At 33.3% G+C, this 26,521-nt stretch overlaps 2 protein-coding genes across 3 annotated transcripts in view; one reads left to right on the top strand and one right to left on the bottom strand.

Moving 5' to 3' along the window:
• LOC132717166 (uncharacterized) overlaps window positions 1-25,285 on the bottom strand; it is a 76,644-nt gene extending 51,359 nt beyond the window's left edge. Inside the window, exons 1-2 of one of the 2 annotated variants that reach the window (XM_060700586.1) lie at window positions 25,187-25,285; window positions 3,265-3,403 (exon numbers count right to left, since the gene is read on the bottom strand). The gene's annotated coding sequence lies outside the window, so the exon portion shown is untranslated. Of the gene's footprint in view, window positions 1-3,264; window positions 3,404-6,615; window positions 6,697-25,186 lie in introns of those variants that run through there. The other variant, XM_060700580.1, reaches the window with a different exon arrangement.
• LOC132717149 (uncharacterized) lies at window positions 11,228-14,436 on the top strand. Its single transcript, XM_060700556.1, has 2 exons — window positions 11,228-12,529; window positions 14,299-14,436. Exon 1 carries the CDS (start codon window positions 11,228-11,230, stop codon window positions 12,518-12,520), a length of 1,293 nt encoding a protein of 430 aa, XP_060556539.1. The 3' UTR covers window positions 12,521-12,529; window positions 14,299-14,436.
• Window positions 25,286-26,521: the final 1,236 nt, after the last annotated feature.

The following is a 26,521-nucleotide window of genomic DNA, read 5'->3' as shown; positions in this document are numbered from 1 at the left end:
TTCTCCGTGATTCTATGAAAAATTAGCACTAAATATTAATACTTCTTTCTCAGCATTTATTGAGTATAAACATCATTTGTTTTTGTTTTTTTGTGCTAAATGGTGTTTTAAGTCACCAACGCTTTGGATAAGCACTAAAAATTAATACTATTTATTGAGTATAAACAATTCACTTGTGTTTTTTTTGTGTTTGAGGTTGCGTTTTAAGTCACTTATGCTTTTGATGACAACTAAGCAAAATTTTCTAGCTTATACTTGGTGGAGAAGATCTTAGATATAAACCCTCCATGCAAAGTGGGATATCTGCATGGGCCTCACAAAACCTGACTGCTGTATATTGTAAGTCAAATTAGTTTAGACCTTTGAAAAAAAGAAAGTATACATAACTTCCTTCAGCTCATCAAAAATCTGTTACAAATGAAGCAACTTCCCCACTTGACACAACCTGTATTTTCATCCCCACAGAAATTGAGAATGGACAATTTAATCATATTTACCATTTCTCATGTATGTTAAAGAGAAAATTAAGAATTTCAACACCGAAAGACCGACCCATATGTGAACATATATTCTCCAACCTCAACAGGTCAAGTTTAATGGAAAGTAAACAATTATATGCATGTGGCAAATACTTCATAAATTTTTTTCGGATGTTTAAATTTCATTCAAACAGAGTTTAACCAAAGACCATTATTTTTTCTCATTCAGCTGTGTGTAGAACAGGAAAAAAAAGAATATTTTGTCAAAAGCCTTTTTATACGATGTTTACAAAATTCTTTCAGATCCGTTCGCTTAACCTTCCCTGGTGCCAAAGCATTACATGGTTCATATTATCAAAATGTGCCAATTAAATTTCCTTTCTTGAAATTTTCCATTGTGCTAAACAGACCCGTGTTCTCATTATATTGCTCTAGGTCGGACTACAAGTCTTTTAAGAATTGTAAAATCTTGCTAGACTGTTGAATGTCTTTTGACAAGTCTCATTGTGGACCCTGGTATTATTCTGGATTAGTTACGGAACTTCTATTGTCAAGGTGTTTTAACAGGCAAACCTTGAACTCATGCTCTAACAAACCGTCTGTGGTTAATTTTTCGGGATTTTTGGGATGAAAATGTTAAAATGGCATGCAAAAAAAATAGTTTTCTTTTCTTTTTTGATATTGAAAGGTGCTTTAAGCAAATGTTGGTTGCTAGTTACATAAATATTAAACCCATAACCCAAGTTAATTAAATGGACTTGTCTATCTTTCAGTTTGGACAAAACCATTCATCATTTTTGGGGTTAAAACTTCAAAATATGACTGTACTGACTGTACTGCAAACAGTGCAGACCATGATCAGACGGCATGGATCTTAGTCTGTACTCAGGTCACATGGGTATATTCAGTTGCAGCCATGAGGTTTAACATTAAGGATAATTATATGAAAATTGTTGCAGCAGTATGAAATAGTAGCCATATCAATAAAACTGAAAGTAACCTGACTGACAGTAAAAACTGAATACATACCTTACGAACATTTTTGATGACTAATATTCAAAGATGCATAAAAATCAGCCTGTATTTTGATTGGTATTATTTTGTTTTATTTACAAACGTACAATAAAAACAAACAATAGCATGAAAACACTTTAAAAAAAAATCTATTTTAACATTTCCTTAAACTGTAGAATAATAACCAACAATAGAGTACATATTAAATAAATAGTGACATTTCATATCAAAGAAATGAAATGTCTATTAAATGGGAGGGTTAAAGCGTGATATAAAAATCTGGAATATCTGAATATCATAGATTCTGTATAGGTAATATCAAAACAACAATTACAAAAAGAATCCTATCTGAATGGTAACATGTCATACTTCTTTATTTCTATCTGTGGCGATGACATTTACGCATGTATTTATCATCTATTCCTTATGTCATATAGTGGTTTACTAAACGACCAACCACGCGCTCTTTCCAAACAGAAGCACGTGGGAATGGCCGCAAGTTTAACAGAAAATGTATATACCTTTTACAGGCTAATTTTTTCTTTACCAAAAACCATATTAGGTTGTTGCTTGCATTTATCTTTTTATATCTTTTCCACCTGTCTGACTCATTGAGATAATGTTATGCTCCAGAGGTCGGTTATTTCCCCCGCTGATGCCTATAAGGCGTTTTACATATAGACATGTCTTTTTTTTGTCCTAACATTAAAGTCAAATTAATTTCTTGTTTCTTTGTTTTCGAGTTAAAAGGATCACAGACGTACTTTCTCTCTTGATCGTCTGCTTGGCTATCGAATGCCCCAGTGAACACATAGGTTTTGTATCTTTAATGAGGAATAGATATATCATCAATCTAATAGAGGAAGGTAAAATGCTAGGTAAAACTGTTCGTAAAACTATTTCTAGTTTTTATAGATAATTTCAATATTAATCCATCTTCACGCATTCTAAGAATGATATTTGGAAAATGTAACTGCACCTTTTTTCCTTTAATACAATATGGCTGGAAAAAAACTGAAAGGTGAATTTACTAAAATTCTTTATAAATGCTTGCAGAAGATCAGTAGTATGAAAATTGAACAACAAATTTTTAACATTACATAACTATAGACATACTCCGGGATTAAGAATATTTTGGGTTTTTTTTTCCATCTTATCCCTTTTACAGTTACAGCTTTGAAAATAAGCCCAACATGTTGACTAATCTATTGTGACCAGCAGTGCACCATGAAGCTATAAATGGTAAAAGTTTGTTTGTACCTGGGGGATTAGCTTGGAAAAACCCACAGTTGCTGAGTTCCGGATAACATCTATTAGATGCAAAAGTGTGAAGATTATCTTTATACAAAACTCACTTTTTTAAGAGCTGAAAACATACGTTCAGAATGAAGATTATATTCAAATACTTTTTTTGTACTTTTACAGATATAACTGAGGACATTTGCAGAAAAACTTTGCTTTGGAATCACATTCTTGTAACAATGGCAAGATTAATTTGCCTTCAAAAATATGAAAGAATTCTAATGATCAATCTAATTCAAGTAATTTTTACTTTTCAGTTCAGCTGTTTATCTTAAGTTCCGATTTTTATTGAGTGAAATTACAAAGTCAGGAGAAAAATTCATTGAAAAATAATTCCCCACAAACAGTTCTGATTTCACGGTAAACAACTGTGCATTATTGTCTTGCCAGCCCAGCTATCATAATGATAATTAATTAACATTCAAAAGGTAAAAAAAAACAACACAAGGTAAATAAAAATTCAACTTACAAGACAATATTTCCCTTGTATGAATCGGAAGCATGTTGTCACAGCATTCCTGAACGGCTGTGGCAGCGGAAATGCGACATCAAATGGAAAATATCCCAATACAGGTTTATGCCAATCAATGCACCATATATTCCTAGATCTGCAATATAAAACCAGGTATTGTTCTAAAACACTCTTAACGAATACTTTATTCACTATATAGCCTCAATAACTTGAAGTAAATTCAAAACATTACTATGACAATTTTTCTTTTTTTTTAACCCAATAATTATTAATAGCCTTATTTGTCACTATAACTAACAACAAATCACCTTTTTTCTGTTCTGTACCATCAACTTAATGTTTAAGAAAGAAAGTAAAAAGTGATAATAAAAAAATTAAAACAACATAATTACAGTTAGTTCATTAAGTATAATTATCTTAGCCATAATTATGTGGCCTGACAGTCAAGGTGTGTAAATCTCTCCAGGGACTTGGGTTCGAGCACTATTTGTGTTATGAATGACACCAGTAGTGGTAAGTACAAAATGTTTATTAGATAATGTTTATGCTGCTCAACATTCAGTGCCTAAGAATTAAAATTTAGCTAGCCTTTACCCTGCAGGCACCAACTAAAAACCCTTCCTATTACCAGTGCAGACCATGATCATACTTGGTCTGCACTGTAAACTACACAGTCAGTATTATTGTTCAAATTTTCCCCAAAATTGATGAGTAGTATTACCCTGACTAAAAGATGGCCGCTTATTGGTCCAAGCTCTGGCTAGCAATTGACTTTTGCATCATATCACTGGGCACTTATTGGTTCAAGCTCTGGCCATATAACTGGGCACTTATTGGTCCAAGCTCTGGCTAGTAATTGACTATTGCATCATATCACTGGGCACTTATTGGTCCAAGCTCTGGCTAGCAAGTGACTATTGCATCATATCACTGGGCATTTATCGGTCCAAGCTCTGGCCATATCACTGGGCACTTATAACTTTAAGCTCTGGCCATATCTCTGGGCACTAACTGGTCCGAGCTCTGGCTATATCACTAGCAAGCTCTGGCCATATCACTGGGCACTTATTGGTCAAGCTCTGGCTAGCAATTGATTATCATATCACTGGACACTTATTGGTTCAAGCTCTGACTAGCAATTGACTATCATATCACTGGGCACTTTTTGGTCCAAGCTCTGGCTAGCAATTTACTATCACATCACTGAGCACTTCTTGGTCCAAGCTCTGGCTAGCAATTTACTATCACATCACTGAGCACTTATTGGTCAAACTCTGGCAAGCAATTGACTAACATATCACTGGGCACTTCTTGGTCCAACTCTGGCTAGCAATAGACTATCCTATCACTGGGCACATATTGGTCCAAGCTCTAGCTAGCAATTTACTATCACATCACTGAGCACTTATTGGTCCAAACTCTGGCAAGCAATAGACTATCCTATCATTGGGAACATATTGGTCCAAGCTCTAGCTAGCAATTTACTATCACATCACTGAGCACTTCTTGGTCCAAGCTCTGGCTAGCAATTGACTATTCTATCACTGGGCACTTACTGGTCCAAGCTCTAGCTAGTGATTTACTATCACATCACTGAGCACTTATTGATCCAAGCTCTGGCTAGCAATTGACTATCCTATCACTGGTCACTTATTGGGCCAAGCTCTAGCTAGCAATTTACTATCATATCGCTGAGCTCTTATTGGTTTAAGCTCTGGCTAGCAAACAACTTTTGTATCACTTTGCACTTATTGGTTCAAGCTCTGGCAAGCAATTGACTATCATATCACTTGGCACTGACTGGTCCAAGGTCTGGCTAGCAATTGACTATCACATCACTGAGCACTTATTGCTTCAAGCTCTGACTAGCAATTAGCTATAATATCACTGGGCACTTATTTGTTCAAGCTTTGGCTTGCAACTGACAATCATATAACTGGACACTTATTGGTTCAAGCTCTAACTAGCGATTGACTATCATATCACTGAGCACTTTTTGGTCCAAGCTCTGGCTAGCAATTGACTATCATATCACTGAGCACTTATTGGTCCACATTCTGGCTAGCATTTGACTATCGTATCACTGGGCACTTATTGGTTCAGGCCCTGGCTAGCAATTGACTATCCTATCACTGGGCACATATTAGTCCAAGCTCTGGCTAGCAATTGACTATTATATCACTGGGCACTTATTGGTCCAAGCACTGGCTAGCAATTGTATATATCACTGCGCACTTATTGGTCAAAGCTCTGGCTAGCAATTGACTATCATATCACTGGGCATTTATTGGCTAAAGCTCTGGCTAGCAATTGACTATCATATCACTGGGCATTTATTGGTTAAAGCTCAGGCTAGCAATAGACTATCATATCACTGGGCATTTATTGGCTAAAGCTCTGGCTAGCAATTGTATATCATATCACTGGGCATTTATTGGTCAAAGCTCTGGCTAGCAATTGACTATCATATCACTGGGCATTTATTGGCTAAAGCTCTGGCTAGCAATTGTATATCATATCACTGCACACTTATTGGTCAAAGCTCTGGCTAGCAATTGACTATCATTTCATTGGGCACTTATTGGTCAAAGCTCTGGCTAGCAATTGTATATCATATCACTCTGCATTTATTGGCTAAAGCTCTGGCTAGCAATTGACTATCATATCACTAAGGACTTATTGGTCAAAGCTCCGGCTAGCAATTGACTATCATTTCATTGGGCATTTATTGGTTAAAGCTCAGGCTAGCAATTGACTATCATATCACTGGGCATTTATTGGCTAAAGCTCTGGCTAGCAATTGACTATCATATTACTGGACACTTATTGGTTAGAGCTCTGTCTAACAAGTGACTATCATACCACTGGACACTTATTGGTTCAAGCTCTGACTAGAAATTGACTATCATATTCCTGGACACTTATTGGTTCAAGCTCTGGCTAACAAGTGACTATGATATCACTTGGCACTTATTGGTTCAAGCTCTGTCTAGCAATTGACTATCATATTACTGGACACTTATTGGTTCAAGCTCTGACTAGCAATTGACTATCATATCACAGGGCACTTATTGGTTTAACTCTTGCTAGCAACTGACTAACTAAGTTCAAGTCCTGGCTGGCAACTGACTATCAATTTACTAAGCACTTATTGGTTTAAGCTCTTTTCACTAGGTACATAAGTGCCAGTACTAGCCCAAACAAGTTCTTAAATGATGGTAGCTTAATACTGAAGTCCTTTAAGCTAATGGACTGCTCAAAATTCATGACAGAACAGGCCATTTACAAGAATACAGCAAAAAAGTAAGGGTTCAGATGAAAATAAACCAAACTGATATGTTATCATACCATCAAAGTTTCCACCCTGTAATTCTGTCTCAATATGGAGATGTGAAAATGCTGGAGGGAGGTAAAACACTGCCTTATACACTAAAAGAAAAAAAAGATCTAACATTTAGATATGAAAATACTGAAATTGCTTCACTAAACTTGCCTTAAGAATTGTTTAAAAGTGATGGGAGATCAAAAACAGATTACAAAATTTGAATTTCAAATACAGGAAATAACCCAGAGGAGTTTTCTACAGAACTGAATATGTATATCTACAAAAATCAAAACAGCATTTCCTTTATAGTAACAAAGATCAAAATGGAAGTGATTTTGAAAAAGTTAAGGCATTTTGTGAGATGCAATTAGATTGCAAAATTCAACAGTGTTAAAATTGAGATTTGGGTTAAACAATATTCTATTAAATACTTTATTTACATAAAAGATTAAAAAGGTAGAATTGGAAGCTTCAAAATAAATAAACAATAACAAATAAATAAATAGTACCTACAGCCTTTTCATCTACAATGTATTTTTTGAAAAAGGGTCCTGGCATTAATTGGGAAAATTATGAGACAATTTGGTAAATACAGAAATTTCAAGAACCATATAGATCTACATGACATTTTAGGTTTTCTTAGCATGTGTATGATCATATAACCTGACACATCTTTCAAGAAACAAGTCAACAAAGTTCAATTTTTCTCAAAAGTTGTGACAGTTTGATCTAAAATATTGTCAGTCATATAATGGCAAGCAGCTCACATCCTGTCCAGTGAACCTGTAGCCTGGGACAGTGAAAAAAAGAACTTGGCACTGAAGTGTCAATATTGTACTTTTTTCTACAGCACCAAAATAGAAGTAGGTCTGTTCAAAGTATTGTGAGATTTTATTTTTATGATGGCCCAAGTAAAGCCAAGCTCTGTTGACCTTGACCTTGAAGTTACATATTGAATGGTAAATATTTTTTAGTTTCAGACTTTAATTAGTGTATTTTACATTATGCCCCTCATCTCTTGGAATGATTGCAAACATTATATTACATACAGATTCATTTGAATCCTGTCTTATCTGGTTATAAATGCCATGACACCCAAAATCAGAATTATACCAACAAAGTCAGTCCTGAAATTCTTATCTTCATAAAAAGTTTTGTTACTGCTACATCTCATAGTTTTATGGAATTCAAAATAACTTCATTTAATTTATAATTATCTCCTTCATGTGAACAATTTGTTATTTCTTATCTATAATTACATCCTATGTTTGGAATAGATTGTTATAATTTTTTTCTCTAGAACCAATAAAGCTGTTATTGACATGAGCAAATTAAAGTCACAGATGTGAGTTCTCTATTCTACTGATATATGCAAGACATGATATTCAAATAAAATACTTAAAATTTCTCTCCTGGTATCATGCAAAAGACTTGTTATTCTTTACTTTTTGGACTGGTCCTTTATATAATAAATCAGGATTAAAAGATTACTATAATATTATACCAAAGTGCCACAATAATGTCAAGTTAACAGAGACATAAAAATATATGACTTCCATGCCCATTACATAAAAGTTTTATGTCAACAGACTTAATGAATGATAATGCAGGCAAACAGTATGAGACATTTTTGACATTTGACCTTGTCTGACCTTGAGCTGCACTCAAGTTCTTAAACTGTTTCATTATAATGAAGATTTAAGCAAAATTGAAAATCTCTGAAAAATTCTAAGAAAAACATTTGAATTATTCTATATATAACAAACTGTTATATTTAACAAATTCAATGACCTCTAATTGTGACCTTGACCTTAGTAACTAGACAGTAATAAAATATACAACTGGGACTATGGTAGATATGCCATGAGGAACAGCATTTGGTCCAAGTTCGTAGCCAGGGTGTTCAGTTGAGCTTCTTTGCTAGACAATCAAACTTTTGTTTCATGGGATATTCTTAAAAGTACTCGGATATTAAGCAACCTCTTAAGCCATTTCTCTAAGAGGCAGTCTTGAAGTCAATTCCTCCATTGCTTTATCAAGAGTTTTCATTGCACCTGTAGCTAAGTTTTGTACCTAGTCAAGCTCGATCTTCTTAATAAGTTTCTGCAGTTGTCTTAATTGTCAATAATATGATTGGGTATTTATTGAGTGCTACACTTAAGATAGGAGATGCTGTGTTTGAATTTCTATAAGTTATCACTGTTACATAATTAATTCTATTTCTGCCTATAACAGTTTCGTATATATTTCCCTATCAACACTAAAGTACTGTTTGTTCCCATGTTAACAAGACTAGTAAACTTTCATGTCTGCTGAAATCTCATCTCCTACAATAGGTGTTCTAACCTTTATATCTGAACTTAGAATTAAATTTCTCTTCCATGTTCAGGAAATCCCCTACAGGTGAAAGAAACTATTCTTTTCTGTTATTTAAACGGCAATTTAATTTTGTTAGAAGAAAAGAATCTTCTTGATGAATGGTATATTTGAAACTCATTTACTGGCATAAGATGAAATTGATCCATACTTTGGTCTGTCAGTGATGACAATGATATTCTGGGGGTATCATTTTACACATAGCCTACTTGAAATTCTGCTGCATCATGTTAGAGATAGAAGTTTCCTGAATTATGGTAGAAACTTAAAACCTACCTGCAAGTAAATATTTGCATTTAAGATTTGTATACTAAATTAGGCAATAATAACTTTTTTATTTGACTGTTTTTTTCCCTTCAAACAGACAAATTTAACTTTTTGAGCTGCAAAGTTACAGTAACACACGCAAGCTTTCATTCATATATGTTTGAAGTCTTTAACTTTTAAATCCTTCCATTTTCAGATGAAAACTTTCTAATTAATGTGGAAATTGAGCATTTGTCAATTACTTAAAACAAATCATATATTGAACAAAATTTTCAAGGGTTGATTGCAACACTGTTGTAAGTCCTTTATTTCATATAAGTTACTGCAGTATTGCGGTCGTTACCCTCGAAATGACCACATTTAGTAGAAACATTTTTCCAAAGCAAATTAAAATGTGGATAAATATATGAACATTTTTATTTTTCAAGTCAATACCTCAAATACTCTGTGAGTTATGCCTGGGATAATAATTATGAAAAAACGCTATGGGTAAGGGCAACAACTCAAAAATTATGTAAAAAAATGAGCAAGGAAATTTTTAAATAAGAGCTGTCGGTAGGACAGCAACGCTCGACTATTCTTAGTGCTTGATAGTAAAAAAAATGCTTGATACAGTTACCTCCTCCTGTTTACAGGTTGGGGTCATGATGGTGAACAAGTGTGCAAAGTTTCAAAGCCATATGTCAATGGACTTTGAAAATATTTGAACTATTACAAAAACTTTAACGTAAATTCTAAGTCGAAAAAGGGGCATAATTCTGTCAAAATGCTTGATAGAGTTACCTCCTCCTGTTTACAGGTTGGGGTCATGATGTTGAACAAGTGTGCAAAGTTTCAAAGCCATATGTCAATGGACTTTGAAAATATTTGAACTATTACAAAAACTTTAACGTAAATTCTAAGTCGAAAAAGGGGCATAATTCTGTCAAAATGCTTGATAGAGTTACCTCCTCCTGTCTACAGGTTGGGGTCATGATGGTGAACAAGTGTGCAAAGTTTCAAAGCCATATGTCTAAGGACTTCGAAAATATTTAAACTATTACAAAAACTTTAACGTAAATTGTAAGTCGAAAAAGGGGCATAATTCTGTCAAAATGCTTGATAGAGTTACCTCCTTCTGTTTTACAGATTGGGGTCATGATGTTGAACAAGTGTGCAAAGTTTCAAAGCCATATGTCAATGGACTTTGAAAATATTTGAACTATTACAAAAACTTTAACATAAGTGGTTACGCCGATGCCGACGCTCGGGTGACTGCAATAGCTCTACTTATTCTTATCGAATAGTCGAGCTAAAAAGGACAATAACTCAAACATTTTGCCAAAGTGAGTAATGGTTCTTGAACTTCTTTTCAATGAGATCTATGTACAAATGAAGTTTCAAATTTTCATATAATGTTTTTGATTTTTTTTTCAAAGAGGTTCGCTTCTTTGCGCATTCAGGGTGCAGGACGGTGGAAAAACTTAGGTTCTCTGAAAGGCCTTTAAATGCCGTCAATACTAGAAAGAAACAAATTAAAACCTTGGGTTACAGCCCCCAAAGTCTTGTAAAATAATAAAAAGTATGTGATTATCATTTCTTTTTTTTTAGTACTTGATTCACTGAAGTCAGGACCATTTCCACAATGTTATATTTATGTCAGTATTTTCATAAAGCCTCAGCTTTCACATGTATAAATAGCATGTTATCCTAACGCATCGAGTCCACAACGCCGCTTCAACGAACCGTAAAAAACATGACCAAACCATGCGCGCGACCATGTCAACCCCAGAAATCATAGTTTTCCTGGCGTCGTTGAATAGTCCACACGTGTTACGCTTACTTTCGTTTTCTTATGCAGTTTTTGAGGGTTTGTTTTGTATTTACAGCTCTCGGCTTTTTGTTTGTCGGTAAGTTTGTGAATTGACGTGAAATTATTTTGTTATTTTTATTTCTTATACAGTATTTTTGGCTCTGTCTAGGACGTTGTCCAGACTTTGTTGTTTTTTCAATATGAGCCAGTCCGAAGACGATGTCTCGGTAAATAGGAATTTATCTGTTCAGAATGAAGATGTGTTACATCTTTCTGACGAGAGTCCAGAGTTTTCTGGATTTTCGGAGGACGATGTCCCCGTTAAGAATAAGAGCCGTGGTAAAGGGCCTGGCAGAATTAAAAGTTCAGTGTCAAAAGTTGGTCAAGAGGTCGCGAAAACTGGTAAAAAATCGACCAATGTGGATAAATCTAAGACAACAAAGACCTCTGTTAGTGATAAAAAGGGGACAAAATCAAGGAACGCTAACAAAAGTTTGATTGATTTAAATAAATTATCCTCTGATGATTTAGAGTTGTTACGTAGTAAATTGGGGCTTCCTGCTCCACAGGTTTCTAACACTTTTTCTATGGAACAAAGTGATATGGAAAATGAGTATGTTGATTTGGCCCGAGCACCTAATATGCAAATTGAAGTTGAAAATGATTTTTTAGATAGCGATGACAGTATTGGCCACAGACCTGCAAGGCATGCTAGAAGTCGAGATATGACTAAAAGGCTGATTGATTCAATGTTTGGAGAGGACGATGTGTCCCATGTTAGTGATGATGAAGATTGGGGCTTGCCTAAAATTAAGCAGAGAAATAAAGGTGAGGCAATTTCTTCCTCCTTAGCTAAACTCATTAATACTGCCTGCACCGCACTTTGTGACAGTGATGAACTTTGTGATAAATATCCTGTACCAGCTAACTGTGAGAAGTTGAATCCTCCAATGGTGAACATGGAAATTTGGAAGGTTATGGATAAACGTTCTCGGTCTCATGACCGTCTATTTCAGGATATTCAGTCGTTGTTAGCAGCTGGTATGGTGCCCATTATTAAGCTGGCTAAGATTTTGAAGACCTCTATTTCTGCTAAACCACAGGCTAAACAGTTACTATCTGATTCTTTGTCAATTCTTGGACAAGCACAGTATAACATAAGTATCAGACGTAGATATTTGATTCGTCCATCATTGAACAAGAGGTATAAAAATTTGTGTAACATGTCTGTCCCTATTTCAACCTCTCTTTTTGGTGACGATATTTCTAAAGAGATTAAGCATTGTGAAGTAGGGGTTAATCTGGGAAAGGATTATAACGCACAGTATAATAGGAATTCTTTCAGAGGTCGTTTTTCTAGAGCAAGGCATTTTAACAGAGGAAGAATGACACCTTATCCACAGGTGCGGGGTGGTTATTCCCAGAGAGCTCCCATGAGGAAGGGAACATTTAAGTCTGCCACTGTGACGGCACCCCCAAACGGGGAGAAATAAGTTCGGTAGGTAAAATAAGATACTTTATTCATGCATGGGAAAAGTTTTCTAATGACCCTTGGGTTTTGAGTACTGTTCAGGGTTATTCATTAGAATTTGATGTTTATCCTGTGCAATATTCTTTACCAAAGGAAATCAATTTTAATACAGAAGAAATGAGTATTATAGATTCTGAAGTTGAAGATTTGCTTAAAAAAGGGGCTATTGCACCTTCTGTGGAGGAAAGTGATCAATTTATTTCTAATATTTTTGTAGTGAAAAAGCCAAATGGTAAATATAGACCAATCATTAATCTCAAAGAGTTAAATAATTTTGTTCATTATGAACATTTCAAACAGGAGCATTTCAAAGTAATTTTGGACTTAGTTCAAGAAAATGATTATTTTTGTTCAGTTGATTTACAAGATGCTTACTTTTCCATTCCCATTCATTCAGAGTTCCAAAAATTTCTGAAATTTTATTGGAGAGATTCATTATATGCCTTTGTTTGTTTACCATTTGGTTATAGTGCTGCACCTAGAGTCTTTACCAAATTATTAAAACCTATTTATGCCTGGTTTCGTTCTCAAGCCATCAGATGTGCCTATTATATAGATGATTCTTTAAATATGAACTGTGATAGAGATTTGTGTCTAGAAAATGCAAAGATTATTTGTGACACATTACAGTCTTTAGGCTATGTTATTAATGAGAAAAAATCAAGTTTGGTACCCAGTCATAAAATTGTCTTTTTTGGGTATCTTTTGGATTCAGTTCTTTTTATGGTGTTTTTTGACAGAGGAAAAGATTGAGAAAATACTCTCAAAGGCTAATAATCTCATTCACAGTGAGTTAGTGATTGTTAGAGAGCTTGCTTCATTTATAGGGTCTGTTATAAATGCCTTCCATGCAGTTTTAGAAGCTCCTCTTCATTATAGACAAATGGAAAGATGTAAAATTAATGGATTAGGTAAAAATATGAATTTTGACAATAAAGTGTTTTTGTCCGAAGGTGCAAAATCTGAAATTCGTTGGTGGCTTGAAAATATACGTCTCAAGAATGGTAAGCGAATACGACCTCAAAATATTTCCTTTACGTGTCAAACAGATGCTAGTAAACTTGGCTGGGCTTGTGTTGATGTTTCATCAGGTTCAGTTGCTAATGGTCGTTGGTTAATTTGTGAACAAAGTTTTGCCATAAATTATTTAGAACTTTTAGCTGTTTTTAATGGAATTAAAGCCTTGTATGATAGTTTTAAAAGTTGTCATCTTCAGGTTTTTTCAGACAATGTGACAGCTGTAGCATACATAAATGACATGGGTGGAATGTCTTCCCCCAGTCTTGATAGTTTAGCTATTGATATCTGGAATTGGTGCTTAGAGAGATCTATATTTTTATCAGCTAATTATCTTAAAGGTTCAGAGAATGTACAAGCTGATTATTTTTCTCGACATTTTCGTTCAGAGTCTGCTGAATGGATGTTAAAAAAGGAGATTTTTGATAGAATCTGTTCACAGATGTTCTTTCCAGACATCGATTTATTTGCGTCTAGGTTAAACTGTCAATTGTCAAGGTTTGTGTCATGGTTTCCCCAGCCTGGGGCATTTAGAAATGATGCTTTTTCGTTTCCTTGGTCAAACCTTAAGCCCTATTTGTTTCCACCATTCTCGTTGGTTGGGAGAGTTATCAATAAATTAAAAGATGATAAGGTTAAAAAAGCTATATTGATTATCCCTTTGTGGAGAACACAATTTTGGTTTCCACTTATTATGGATCTTCTAATTTCTGATCCTGTTAGGTTGCCGCGTCACAAGGATCTGATGATTATGCCTCAAGATTCCAGTACAGTGTGTCCAATGGTCCATTCTACAACTTTTGTCGCTCTTCAACTATCAGCAGATATCTCCAGGGTAGAGGATTACTTCCAGAAATTGTTGCCATCATCCTTGGTTCCTGGAAACAAGGAACTCGTAAACAGTATTCCATGGCATGGAAAAGATGGCTGTTTTGGTGTTCACAGAAATGTAAGAATCCCCTTAAAGCAACTGAAATGGAGGTAATATCGTTTTTATATTTTTTGCATCTAGACAAGAAGTCATATTCGGTGCTGAATTCTCACAAGGCTATGTTATTGCAGACTTTGTCATTGTTAGGAAATGATTGGTGTGATTCACCTAATTTGATTAAACGTTTTATGAGAGGGATTTTTATTTTAAAACCGGCGTTACCGAGATACAAGTTCACATGGGATGTGACAATAGTTTTGAAATTGCTTAGTACTTGGTATCCTTTAGAAACTTTAAATTTAAAGTTTTTAACATTAAAAGTTACGGCACTTATAGCGTTGGCATGTGCTCCTAGAGCTCAGACAATTATGTCACTTGATTTGAATTATATGAAGGTACATAATTCTTATTGTGTGTTTTATTTCCCGAATCTATTGAAGACTTCAGTCGTGGGAAAAGAAAATAATTTTTGTGTTAAATTTGAGCATTTTAGGAAAGAAAGTTTGTGTGTATATCATACATTATTATATTATATCAAAGTAACGGAACAGTTGAGACTATCTGATCAATTATTAATTTCATATGTAACATTTAATGCAGTTACATCAAGCACTATTGCTAGATGGCTAAAGACAGTGTTACAATTGTCAGGCATTGATGTTGCCATTTTTAAGGCCCATTCTTTTCGTGGGGCCTCGGTATCGGCAGCAGCAAGAAGTCAGAGATGTTCAATTAAAAATATCTTGAATACAGCTGGTTGGAAATCGGACAATAACTTTTACAAGTTTTATTATAGACCTATTATTGAAAATGAGGATCTGTCTTTTTCTACAGCTGTTTTTTCCTCAAAGTGACAATCTGGATTTATTATTTTTGATGAAATATGAATTTTATATTTTGTTTGATATAAAATATTATGGATTTGTCAGATATTACATTTGTGTTTCTTGATTGGCGTTATGTGTCTTTTCATTTTTCTAATGACATGGAAATATTTGTTGCCGATCTTTAAAGATGCTATTTATACATGTGAAAGCTGAGGCTTTATGAAAATACTGTCCCCCCTCATCCAAGCTTTAGTGATGGATGAGGGGCAGTATTGGAATAAAGCCGGAGGCTGAGCATGTATAAACCCCCCCATTTTTGGGTGCTACAAGTTTTTTCTTTTTCCCTCCCAGTTTATTTTTTATGTACGTCAACAAATTTTTTGGGCTTTGAATTATGATTTCTGGGGTTGACATGGTCGCGCGCATGGTTTGGTCATGTTTTTTACGGTTCGTTGAAGCGGCGTTGTGGACTCGATGCGTTAGGATAACATGCTATTTATACATGCTCAGCCTCCGGCTTTATTCCAATACTGCCCCTCATCCATCACTAAAGCTTGGATGAGGGGGGACATTTTTCCCCATTCACTGGTTAGTAATAAAAAGGAAGAAATGCCATTGAATGACCTTCCAGTACCAATCTTTTACAGAGGTCACCATTTGCTTTTAAGGGGCAAATATAAAAGAATGCTTGTTACATTAGAATGGCATATAAAATAGCTGACTGCAATATGGATCAAAGAGGACAAATAGAGACCAAGTTAGAAGCATTAAAATAATTTACAAAGATGTATAAATAAAACAGAATGAAATTCCCATCTCCAGGAGCAAAATTACTAGAAAAGGTATCAGTTTGACATTTTGCTGCAATTCTATAACGTTTAATTCACTTTTGTTTTATTTGATCTGGAATGACAAATGCTTCCCTTTAAAATTTCACCTGCAAACATTACAGTATTATACTAGTCCCTTTCATTTTTAAGTCCAAACAGATTCCCTATTTACATCTAAAACTAATTCACAGGTATAGCAATATGTTTGAAGGCAAAACTCCAAAGTGGAAAGTGGCTGAATTAATTAGTGTGATTGAGAGAGATTTCTGGAAGTTCCAATAAATATTCTATATTACAAGAGACAATCATTAATTCAACAGTTTATCTATATTTACCATCATTTTATATCACAATAGTTAATGAACTGGTGGGGTACATGGCATTGCTCTATAATTCTTATCATTTAGTCTTGTAAGAGAAATAAATACCAGGTGACACATACAGAATGCTCTCTTACTATATTGCTTTTGTTAACTTAAAAACAAGTGGTCCTACTGACTACATAAATAGTACTCAGGTACAGATGAAACCAAAGGTAAAATAAAACTGCTGTCTTCAGAAAAAATAAATTGTGCCTGTTGTGGCACTTTTTGTAAGTTCGACCAATATATTACACACTTCAAAAGAGAAATTGAGATATTCTGATGACATGCTAGTTCTGTACGAGTTTGGTTACAATTAATTCAAATATGAAATGGCAATCATGCAGATAAGAAATGATGTACAGTTGTAAGAATGAGTGATGGACATAAGGTGGTCATAGCAAACACACCATGTGACCATAACAGTAATCAGGTGAACTTAAAAATTTTCATCCAATTGATTTGTTTATTTAACCAAACCTAAACCCCACGTCCCCAACCCCTGTTTCAGTTGATGGTAGTCCTGTGATTTTTGGGACTGTACTCAGTGAGTATTACCTTTCCTTGTTGACTTTTGTTCTTTTTGATCTTTACTCTTGTTATTTAATAATTTATACATTTTAGTACCATCAGAAAGGAATTAACTTCGTTATAGGGAAAAGCATAAGGTACGAAAGATAAGCGTGGGATTTTATCAGAATTATTCATAGGCAGGTTGTACATCAATTCATGCTTGGCATGTATAAATGAATCCCGATACTTATACAGAATATATCCGTTTGAAATATCGTTTCCAATATTGTTAATCTTCATTCAATCGGAGATCATCTGTGACAAAATGGAATCACTAATTGTTGTTTCAACGGCATATGTATTGATTTCATCAAAATATTCATGAGCTCGAAAAAATAGTTCCGTAGAAAGACTGCAACAGCTGCAGAACTAATATCATCCATGTAGAAATCTATACCATACTGTATACATGGAACAATTATTATATTTCCTTTAAATATCACAGACTTCCTGTCTGTAGTATATGTATGTATTCATTATTACTACTTCATGTCAATTGTTTTAAAGAAGGATCATACATAAAAGCTTTTAGTAAATTTGATGTATTTATCCCCAAGTTTAAAAGTTTGAAAACAATTTTATTTTCGTTAACTGATGCTTATTTAATTCAACACGCACATTTCCTAAAGAAATGTAGAAGTTGCACAAAGATGACTATTTCTTATATATTAAATATAAAGGGCCATAATTCTGCCAAATGATCAAATTACAAAACCCTGACAATATGCATGACGATTGTGCACTTGGTGACAATAGTTCTCTGAAAGATTGTTGAAATCCAATGAGAAATGTAGGAGTTTCACCCGGGATAGTATTTCATTATACATATACATACTTAAAAGAATAAAATTAGTCATAATTCTGTAAAATTATCAAATCACAAAAATTTTATAAACCAGTAATGCTTTTTAGAAAACCTGGTTAAATTTTCTACACCACAAAGTATTCCAAAAAATACTGTATAAGTAAATCAGACAGTTTCCATCAAAATTTATTGTGCGCCGACACATTTTAAGAAACAATAAATAATGTGGAAAAACAGGGGTGTTTGACCATTAGTTGGTGTCTATAGCCTTTTGATGGCATTTCTTTTTACTGTCCTTAAGTAATTGCCATCATTTATATGACGATGTTAACAAGTCAAATATCACAATCCCAGCAAAACTACCCTATCTCCATATACATAGAAACACAATATTGCCTTGTTTGCATATAACCCTATTAATATGACAGACTTGTATACATATTTATGGCTAATACGGTTTTTTTTATGCCTCTACGTTTTCCCCCCATTGTGAGTGATGTTCTTTGTTGGGACTTATAGAAATGAATCAAAAACTTATTTTTATGACCATAACTAGGAATAAATATGGCATTTACGACCTGTCCTACCATAGATTCCTTTGACATTGATGTACAACCGCATATAGAAGGATTCTCTCTCTTTTTTTCACCTGAAGATGTACACCTGTAGAAAAAACCCAGCTGCCAAGGTCATTTAGATATGATTTAAATCATATCACATAAATCAGATAGAAAAAAATATGGCTATAAATATACAGTAAATAGAGAAGTTGAAACAAGTATTTCTAAAATGCTGATGGAAACACTGAACCCCAGAAACACTTATTCAATTTTTATTTGAGCCTTTTTTTTCAAGCAATTGAGGAGCGCATTCATGATGTGAAATAAGAGATATACCCTATCAAATAAAATTACCCAGGGTTCATCTGATTAAGCCTTCATTTTCTAATGGCATTTTTATGACACTATGAATCAAATTTTGTTTATTTTAAAAAAAATAAATAGAAAAAGTCTTTGGACCAATCAGAAAAGAACACTTGATTCAAAATAGTGAAACACTGTGTAATAATTTATGTAATAATTAAGATAATGATAAAATCAGAATTTTTTTTTTCAATTTCTCCAAATTTTACATAATTTATATTATAATTTATTATATATAAATGATGGTCTTGTGTGTAATGTTCCAACTTTCATCATAAAGTACATGTACTTTCTTCTATAAATAGCCCCTGACTTTATTAAGTATTTACTTAAGTATTGTAATTTACATAATTTATTTACAACACCCTAATAACAAGGAAGAAGATTTTGAATTCTGAATAGATATCAAAATCATGATATTACTTGTCTCTACAGATAATCGACAACTTCTCTGCAAATATAAATTTTAATGAATTTACTAATACTTGTCATCAAAAAAGTTAGTAACACCTTTAAAATAAATACCTTCATAAAATAAGTTTTTTTTTTTAATGCATTAACATTTCAGACTTATGATGAAAGTTAACATAAGAGGACTAATCAATTAACATAAGCAGCAGAACAAGGACACAAAGAAAGTGAGGGACTTAAGTTCTAGGGCTTCTGCAGATATTAATGCACAAAAAAGGTGCAAAATCACTATTCTTGCATAAAAGTTTATGTCTGTTTATAATTTTGCATTTCATTATCTATTTTTTGTACATCATGCTTTTCACGTGCAAGTGCTATGTCATTTGACAGTTCTGTTTTGTTAATAAAAAACTTCTGGAGACGTCGCTGATGTAAGCTATTTCTAAATGGCACCCTCAATCAGGCATATTAAAAAATATGCAACAATGACGTGTGCTCATCTCTGCTAATGCATATGTTTGTGTGCAGTTTTAATGCAAGAAAGTGCCATGAATATAAGGTAAATATATGTATCTAAGAAATGTTGAGTATAAAAGTAGTTAACCCTAAACTGCTTTTGCCTTCTTCAACAGTTTTTGTAATAACCGGTTCCATAATTTGAAAAAGTACCTGTTTGCTCTCCCCTGTATACACCCTGACCACACTAGATATATTTATATATATTAAATGGACTTGTCTAACATTACCATTCATCATTTTTGGGCAACATTTCAAATCATTACCAACAGAAACATGCTGAAAACCTGTCACCTGAAAGGCAACATGATACTTTTTCAAATCTTATAATTAAAATGAACTAGACCAGCTATAATAATTTATGAGTATTTAAAATTTTGGTCAAGAACTCATCAAGAAAAACACTTTCCATTTTCACAGCAATATAAGCTACATTAAAGTTTAATACTTATGATTTAAGACTGAATCTTCTTAATATTAAATACATTCCAAAGGAAGAAGAAGAAAAAACAGGAAGATAATCAAATGTGTTCAGTCAAATGTTTTTTGTTGTCTACAAGGAAACAGCAATTTCCAAAAAGTGCAATATTCAAGTTAATATCTTCCTCAACTAAAGTGGGACAGAATGGACCCTTATTAAGCATAGATCTCATCAACAAAAAAGGGAAACATCATAGATCTCATCAACTAAAAGGGAAACATTAAGTCTACACGTTCATAAACTTGAGGAAGCTATCCAACTAGCATATGGAACGTTGGTGGTTCTACTCAGGTGTCCAATCATGCCTGAACTAATGCACGACAGACCTTATCTAAGGTCTTCCTCCATCAGTAAAGCTGGAAAGTACGTGGCCATATGACCTTTACTGTGTTGGTGCCAGGTAAATCCCAACCAAACAAAACTGTCATAAACTTGAGAAGTAAGAAATTTTCTACTTTGGTTTGAACATATTTATTTAAGCTCGATTGCGAAACAAGTTCTTGAACTTATATTAATCACTTTCGAGTCTTCTTCCTGGAACAAACCAGTACTGGTGTCACATGAAGAAACATGGACGTGACCCGATAAGGGCTTGAACCTAAGATCCTTGGGTTGAGAGGCAGACACCTTAACCACTAGGCCACTGCTCCCCCTAAATTTTTCTACTTTAAATCAAGTATTCAAACAATAAGTGAGAATAATAAACTTTGCAGTAGAGGTATTGTTTGTCTGTTACTCTGTAACAGCTGGACTCTTAATTTACTAAGATCTTTTTTTTCTAGACAAGGTAGTTTTCTGTTGGAATATTAAATTGATCTTGGTGCCATATAGAACAGTCGACAGCTGTCGCTTTATCGTCATCATCTTTTTATCAATATTTCCCTGTAAGTCCTGCTTTTAAACCCCCCTTCTTTTCTGGGACAGGTAACATATTGTTAAGTTCTATGATTCCATCCATTTATAATTGTACTATAAGAATGAAACTGATCAATTTTTAGTACAAATGGAACCAGCAGACTGGGTGGGGAACAATTCTTGGTCAACTGATTCCTGTTAATTAATGTCACAGATTGTCCTAGTATTAATTTACATCTTCCAAGATTAAATTCTGGTCACAGAAGGCACATTCCAGGTACCAGCAGTGGAAGGAAAATTTATTCCAATAATCATACTGTTAGTTATGGAAAATATATAAACTATTCACAATCAAGGCATTTTCTCCCATTTTTTTTAAAATAATTTAAGGTTTTGTCTTCATTTGTCTTCATGGCACTATGATTTGAAAATGTGACTTATTGTAGTTTCATTATACAAGGGGTAAGGAAGAACAACTTTTATCAATAGTAAGTGCAGAATGTATGACCTTTTCCAGATTAATTAACAACATTCTGAAAATACTTGTTTCAAACAAAAATATGAAGCAAACATTTAGAGTCAAATCTGTGTTAAGGATCACCTCTAATTATAGATAACCCTGGAAATAAAGACCACTTTTTCATAACCTTTCATTGATTAAATGACAAACGGTTGCCTCTAAATAAAAACCACTTGTGAACAAAGACCACTATTAGTCTCTCACCATTGAGTGGCCTTTGTTCACAAGTTTGACTGTACATATAAACTTGTCTATAAACACACTGGTCCTTAGGACAGGACGAATAAAATGCATGGTCTTTGCTGACAGACAGTCAGTAAAAAAGAATCATTAAGCAGTGTATAAATTATATTGGGAAAATAAAATGCTGATTTCTTAAATGAATTAAAATATTTCTGTGGTTTTATTTGAAGATTGTCTTTCCCAATCTATGTTCACTATTAAGGGGCCAAGATGTGTAGGGAAACTGACAGCTCAGTTGGTAGAGCAGGGTAATGGTATTTTAAGGGTCCTGGGTTCAAGTCCAGGTCAGGCTGCCCATTTTTCTCACCCTGTGTCATTTGTACCATTATTCCAGTCATAGTATTATGAAAAATGAAACTAACTACAAAACATTGTCACATAGTACAACAGTTACTGTTTCTTTTTTCTAATTTTAAACAAATTCTAATGTTTTAGCTGAAAAAAAAATAACAAAAGCATACAAAACAGTGTCATGTAGTGCATTTTTTTCTTTCATTTTCAATAAATTCTGAATTTTTGAACCAAATATCATTAATCAAAAATATATAAATTTAACACACTTCATGAAATGTAATCTCTAGATAAATTAGGTGTAGCCTTAAAAACTTATAGACAATCGTCATATTGCTAAATTTCACAGATTGTCATCATGAAAGTAAAGAAATGATCATCAATTATAGCCGAAGATTGTGGTTTTGTACTTTCTCAACCAAGCCTTACAATGAAAGCAACCTATCAGGAGCATAGGCGGATATGACAGCATATATACCTCTAAGGCATTTTTCGTCACAGCAGACATTAACTGATTTCATTTTCTTAATTTCATACCTTTAATGTAATGCGTGTTTTAGATTTGAAACAAAAATATAGCCGGATTTAGAATCTAACGTACAAGCATGTACCATCACCTATTAAAAAACATACGTAGTAGATAAAAAAGATTAATCGTAATTAAATTTCGAGTTCCTTTTTCTTTTACAGAATTTTGTTTACTTTTCTCTTTGAATAAGCAATTAAGGCAGATTTACCATCATTAAACTTAATAACTTCCCTTGTTAAATATATAGTTTTCTTTCAACTGTTTTTTTTTTAAGTATTAAGTTAATTTAAAAGTACATCTTAGGTAAAGTGTATTTCAAGCGGAACTATTGTCTCTGATTTTGTCCCCTAAAACTGAAGAAATTTATGTTGAATCGTCAGTATTGGTTTTCTCTAGTTAAATATAAAGCATATAAAATTCAAGTTAATTTACAGGATTCAAAAGTTTTGATAAACACTGAACATAAACTATAAAAAAAAAACAACTTTTCTAATAGTTTCTATTTGCCAGCTCTTTACCGATCATCAAAGAAAATTATAAGCCCCTTAAGGAAAGAGAAAGAGCAACGCTAAACTGGTCATAAAACAGTTCATTTACAACATTATCATAAATAAATGTTTCTCTACATCTATAGCATCTTTAACAACATAAATTTTCGATGTTTTCCATCTTCGGGTTAAGGCATGCGGAACAATTCCGCCTAAAGATTCTCTTACAAGGGTGGTACTCTATATATACTAAGTGATGACACTTGTCATATTGCCGAAATAACCTGCAGACCATAAAATACCACGTTTATGGTAAATTACATTTTTTTGTAGATTTCGTAGAGGAACGTATGTGCGATAAAAAGGCATTGAAAAGTATCGAGTTTGGCCAGAAGGCAAATTATTTAGAGAGTAACTTCCTACCACGATTCGGCGCACCTCACATGCGATAAAAAGAAATTATTTTGATGTGAATTTATTAAACATCATAAGATAGTGCTCCAATCATCTTGTCACAAACAAAAGATCAAAGTTGCGGCTACAAGCCACGTGTAAGAGAAATAAATAATTTTCTGCAGCTAGTAATATATTAAAACAGTTACTATAGTCTTTTGTCTATTCTTTTGTTGTTGTTGTTGAGTTTTTTAGTCACATGTAAACACTGTTATGGTTAATATGGTAACTTTACTCATGGATTATTTCTGACACCAGCCAGCACTTGAGTTGAACCACCAAAGTAGATTTGAACCCTCAGCATCAAGGGACAAGTTATTTGAAGTTAACAACCTTAATCACTTGGCCACAGATGCCCTGTGTTTATTCTATAAAAATTCCGTAATACGTTTGTTACAGTGTCCAAATTATCATTAAATTAGAATTATTCAGTATAACCATGGTCCATGTTTGTCCAAATTTAAAATTTCAGTAGCAAGTAAGTTGAAGAGAGAAAAGAATTAATATCAATATAATTGTTAATATTTAAAAAGTTAAAATTTACTATTTCAAAATTGGTCTCTTTCAATTTAAATTATGCAAAGAACTCAAAATGACTCCTATCTTTCATAACTAAATTAACATAGTGCTAATATTTTACAACAGGTTGTATTTCTGTAAACTTTTCAATGACATGATCAAATTCAGTTAGTAAACTGACACCCATATGATAATTCACATAATCATTTTTGAAAGCTCCAAGTATTTCACAGGTTTACTTTTTTTTCATATCATTTCAGCTAAGCCTGATAATAAAAACAACAAAAAAACAAAACAACAACAACCCTAAAACAACACAGCATCTGCATTTTTTGCATGAATTACAGACTTTCTTGTACACAGTCTTACCTTCTCACTGTGACAGACATTGATGTTTTCTTTTACTTAAAGCACTCTGGCACTGGTTGCATGGGAAGTATCTGTTGCCACTAACAGACTAAGGGTTAAAAATGGTGAATTCCAAATCCAAAGCTGGATAAATTCAATGTGTATCAAACAAATATGGTAAGTGCTTAAAACAAGGTGTCTTGGGCTATTTACTGTTAAGGATAACTATAACAACAGTGTGTAGAAGTTGATTGTTATTTGTGGAGAATCTTCAAATAGTGAAATACTGTTATGAAATTGGTGCTTACTCTACAAGTTAAATAAAATAATATATACATTCCATCTAGCAGCCCCAATTATTTATTTATTTTTTGCTGTGATTTTATGTCGCACCAACATATTATATAGGTCATATGGTGACTTTCCAAATTTACTTGTGGAGGTAGACCCTTACGTGCATTATTTCTGGCTCAAATAGGTACCCGAGTAGAACCACCAACATTCTGTAAACTAGCTGTATAGCTGCCCCATATGAAAGAATCCAAAGTCACTGTCGGGATTTGCCACACCTGTAAAGTCAGTACTATGGGGAGTATGGGTTAAAAAAAAAGCTTTTTCCTTTTAAAAACTTCAGATTATTTTAATTATACCTGATTATATTATATATCATTATTATATGATTGATCATTATATATTTTAAATATACCTCATTGTGGACTTCAATCTCCTCATCACCATCAACAGAATATATTTTGTTCCTATCAATCTAGCAGTAAGGATGATTTCCAATATTCATTTACATATTTTAAGTCTGAAACAAACAAAAAATCTGATCATAAATTATAACATTTTATTTTCTAGCCCTATATTAAAGGGGTGAAGCACTTAAAATGGAAAAAATTGCAAAGGATAATAGAGAAATAAGCTAAGAATTGAATTAAAAATCGTTTTTGTTTTTGTACTTTTTGTCTAATTCTTTCCTAGATTTGGGAAGTTTTGGGTCATTATTGCAAATTCCAACATTATTGCAAATTCCAACCTCAGTGGAGTCCCTTTAAAGTATGCAAAAGCTTAACTAATGCATATTGTTATCTTACGTTAAATTTTTCCCAGTTGAGTTTTACTCAATTATGGTGCACTGTATTTACATTTTCAGGTAATTGACAGCAGGTTTTTCATTACATGTATTTTGTTTAATTTCATCAAAGTGAAATTACACTTGATGTAGCAGTGTCTTTTTTTATTAAAAAACATTTAAGTCAGTAGTGACCCCATGGACTTTTCAAATAAAAATCATATTGATAAATGTATGACTACGCTTTCACTCAGAGTCCCTAAAGATGCCACCCATACATATATAATCATATAATGATGATGATAATTTTCTCATAAAAGTCAAAGTGAAGTCCAGTGGAAGATCAGTTTTGATTACTGACAGGGCATTAACTCTTATTTTGAACGATGTAGAACATAATGTATGCAGATTTATGATAAAAGTGATAAAATAGTAACATACTTGGTATTCAATCAACCAAAAACAGATAAATGACCTTAAATAGCCACTAAAAACAATTATTGACTTAATATCACCATAAATAGTCAATTAAAGGGAGCTAACCCTTTATCATGAACAAATAAGGGCATACAGGTTATGTTCTCTTTGTTGTACATAAACTACAGTTATGTAGTGTTAAAAAAATTTTTTTTTAATACATTAAATCTTTTGGTCATTTTATTAAATTTTCAAGTATAAATTTTAAAACTTCACCAAAATAAAGAAGAAAAATTTGAATAAAATATAAAAATAAACCCAGTTGTAAGTCTCAAAATTGCGAAGCAAAATGAGAAAGTAAGAAAAAAAAGTGATGAAATCTGTATAAAATATAGTTAACAGGCACTCTTACACAATTCCAGTCATAATAAACCAGACGTCTGAAAATTTGAGGAATTATTAAAGACAAAGGAAATGCATGATTAGACCAAATAATGGAATGGCTCCATCCTAAAACAAAACAAAGTACCATAAACATTCTGTTAAATA

The sequence above is a fragment of the Ruditapes philippinarum genome, unplaced genomic scaffold (genome assembly GCF_026571515.1).
Source record: "Ruditapes philippinarum isolate M1 unplaced genomic scaffold, ASM2657151v2 ctg683_1_1_1_1, whole genome shotgun sequence".
Taxonomy (NCBI): Eukaryota; Metazoa; Mollusca; class Bivalvia; order Venerida; family Veneridae; genus Ruditapes; species Ruditapes philippinarum.
This window is presented reverse-complemented; position numbering and strand designations above follow the sequence as displayed.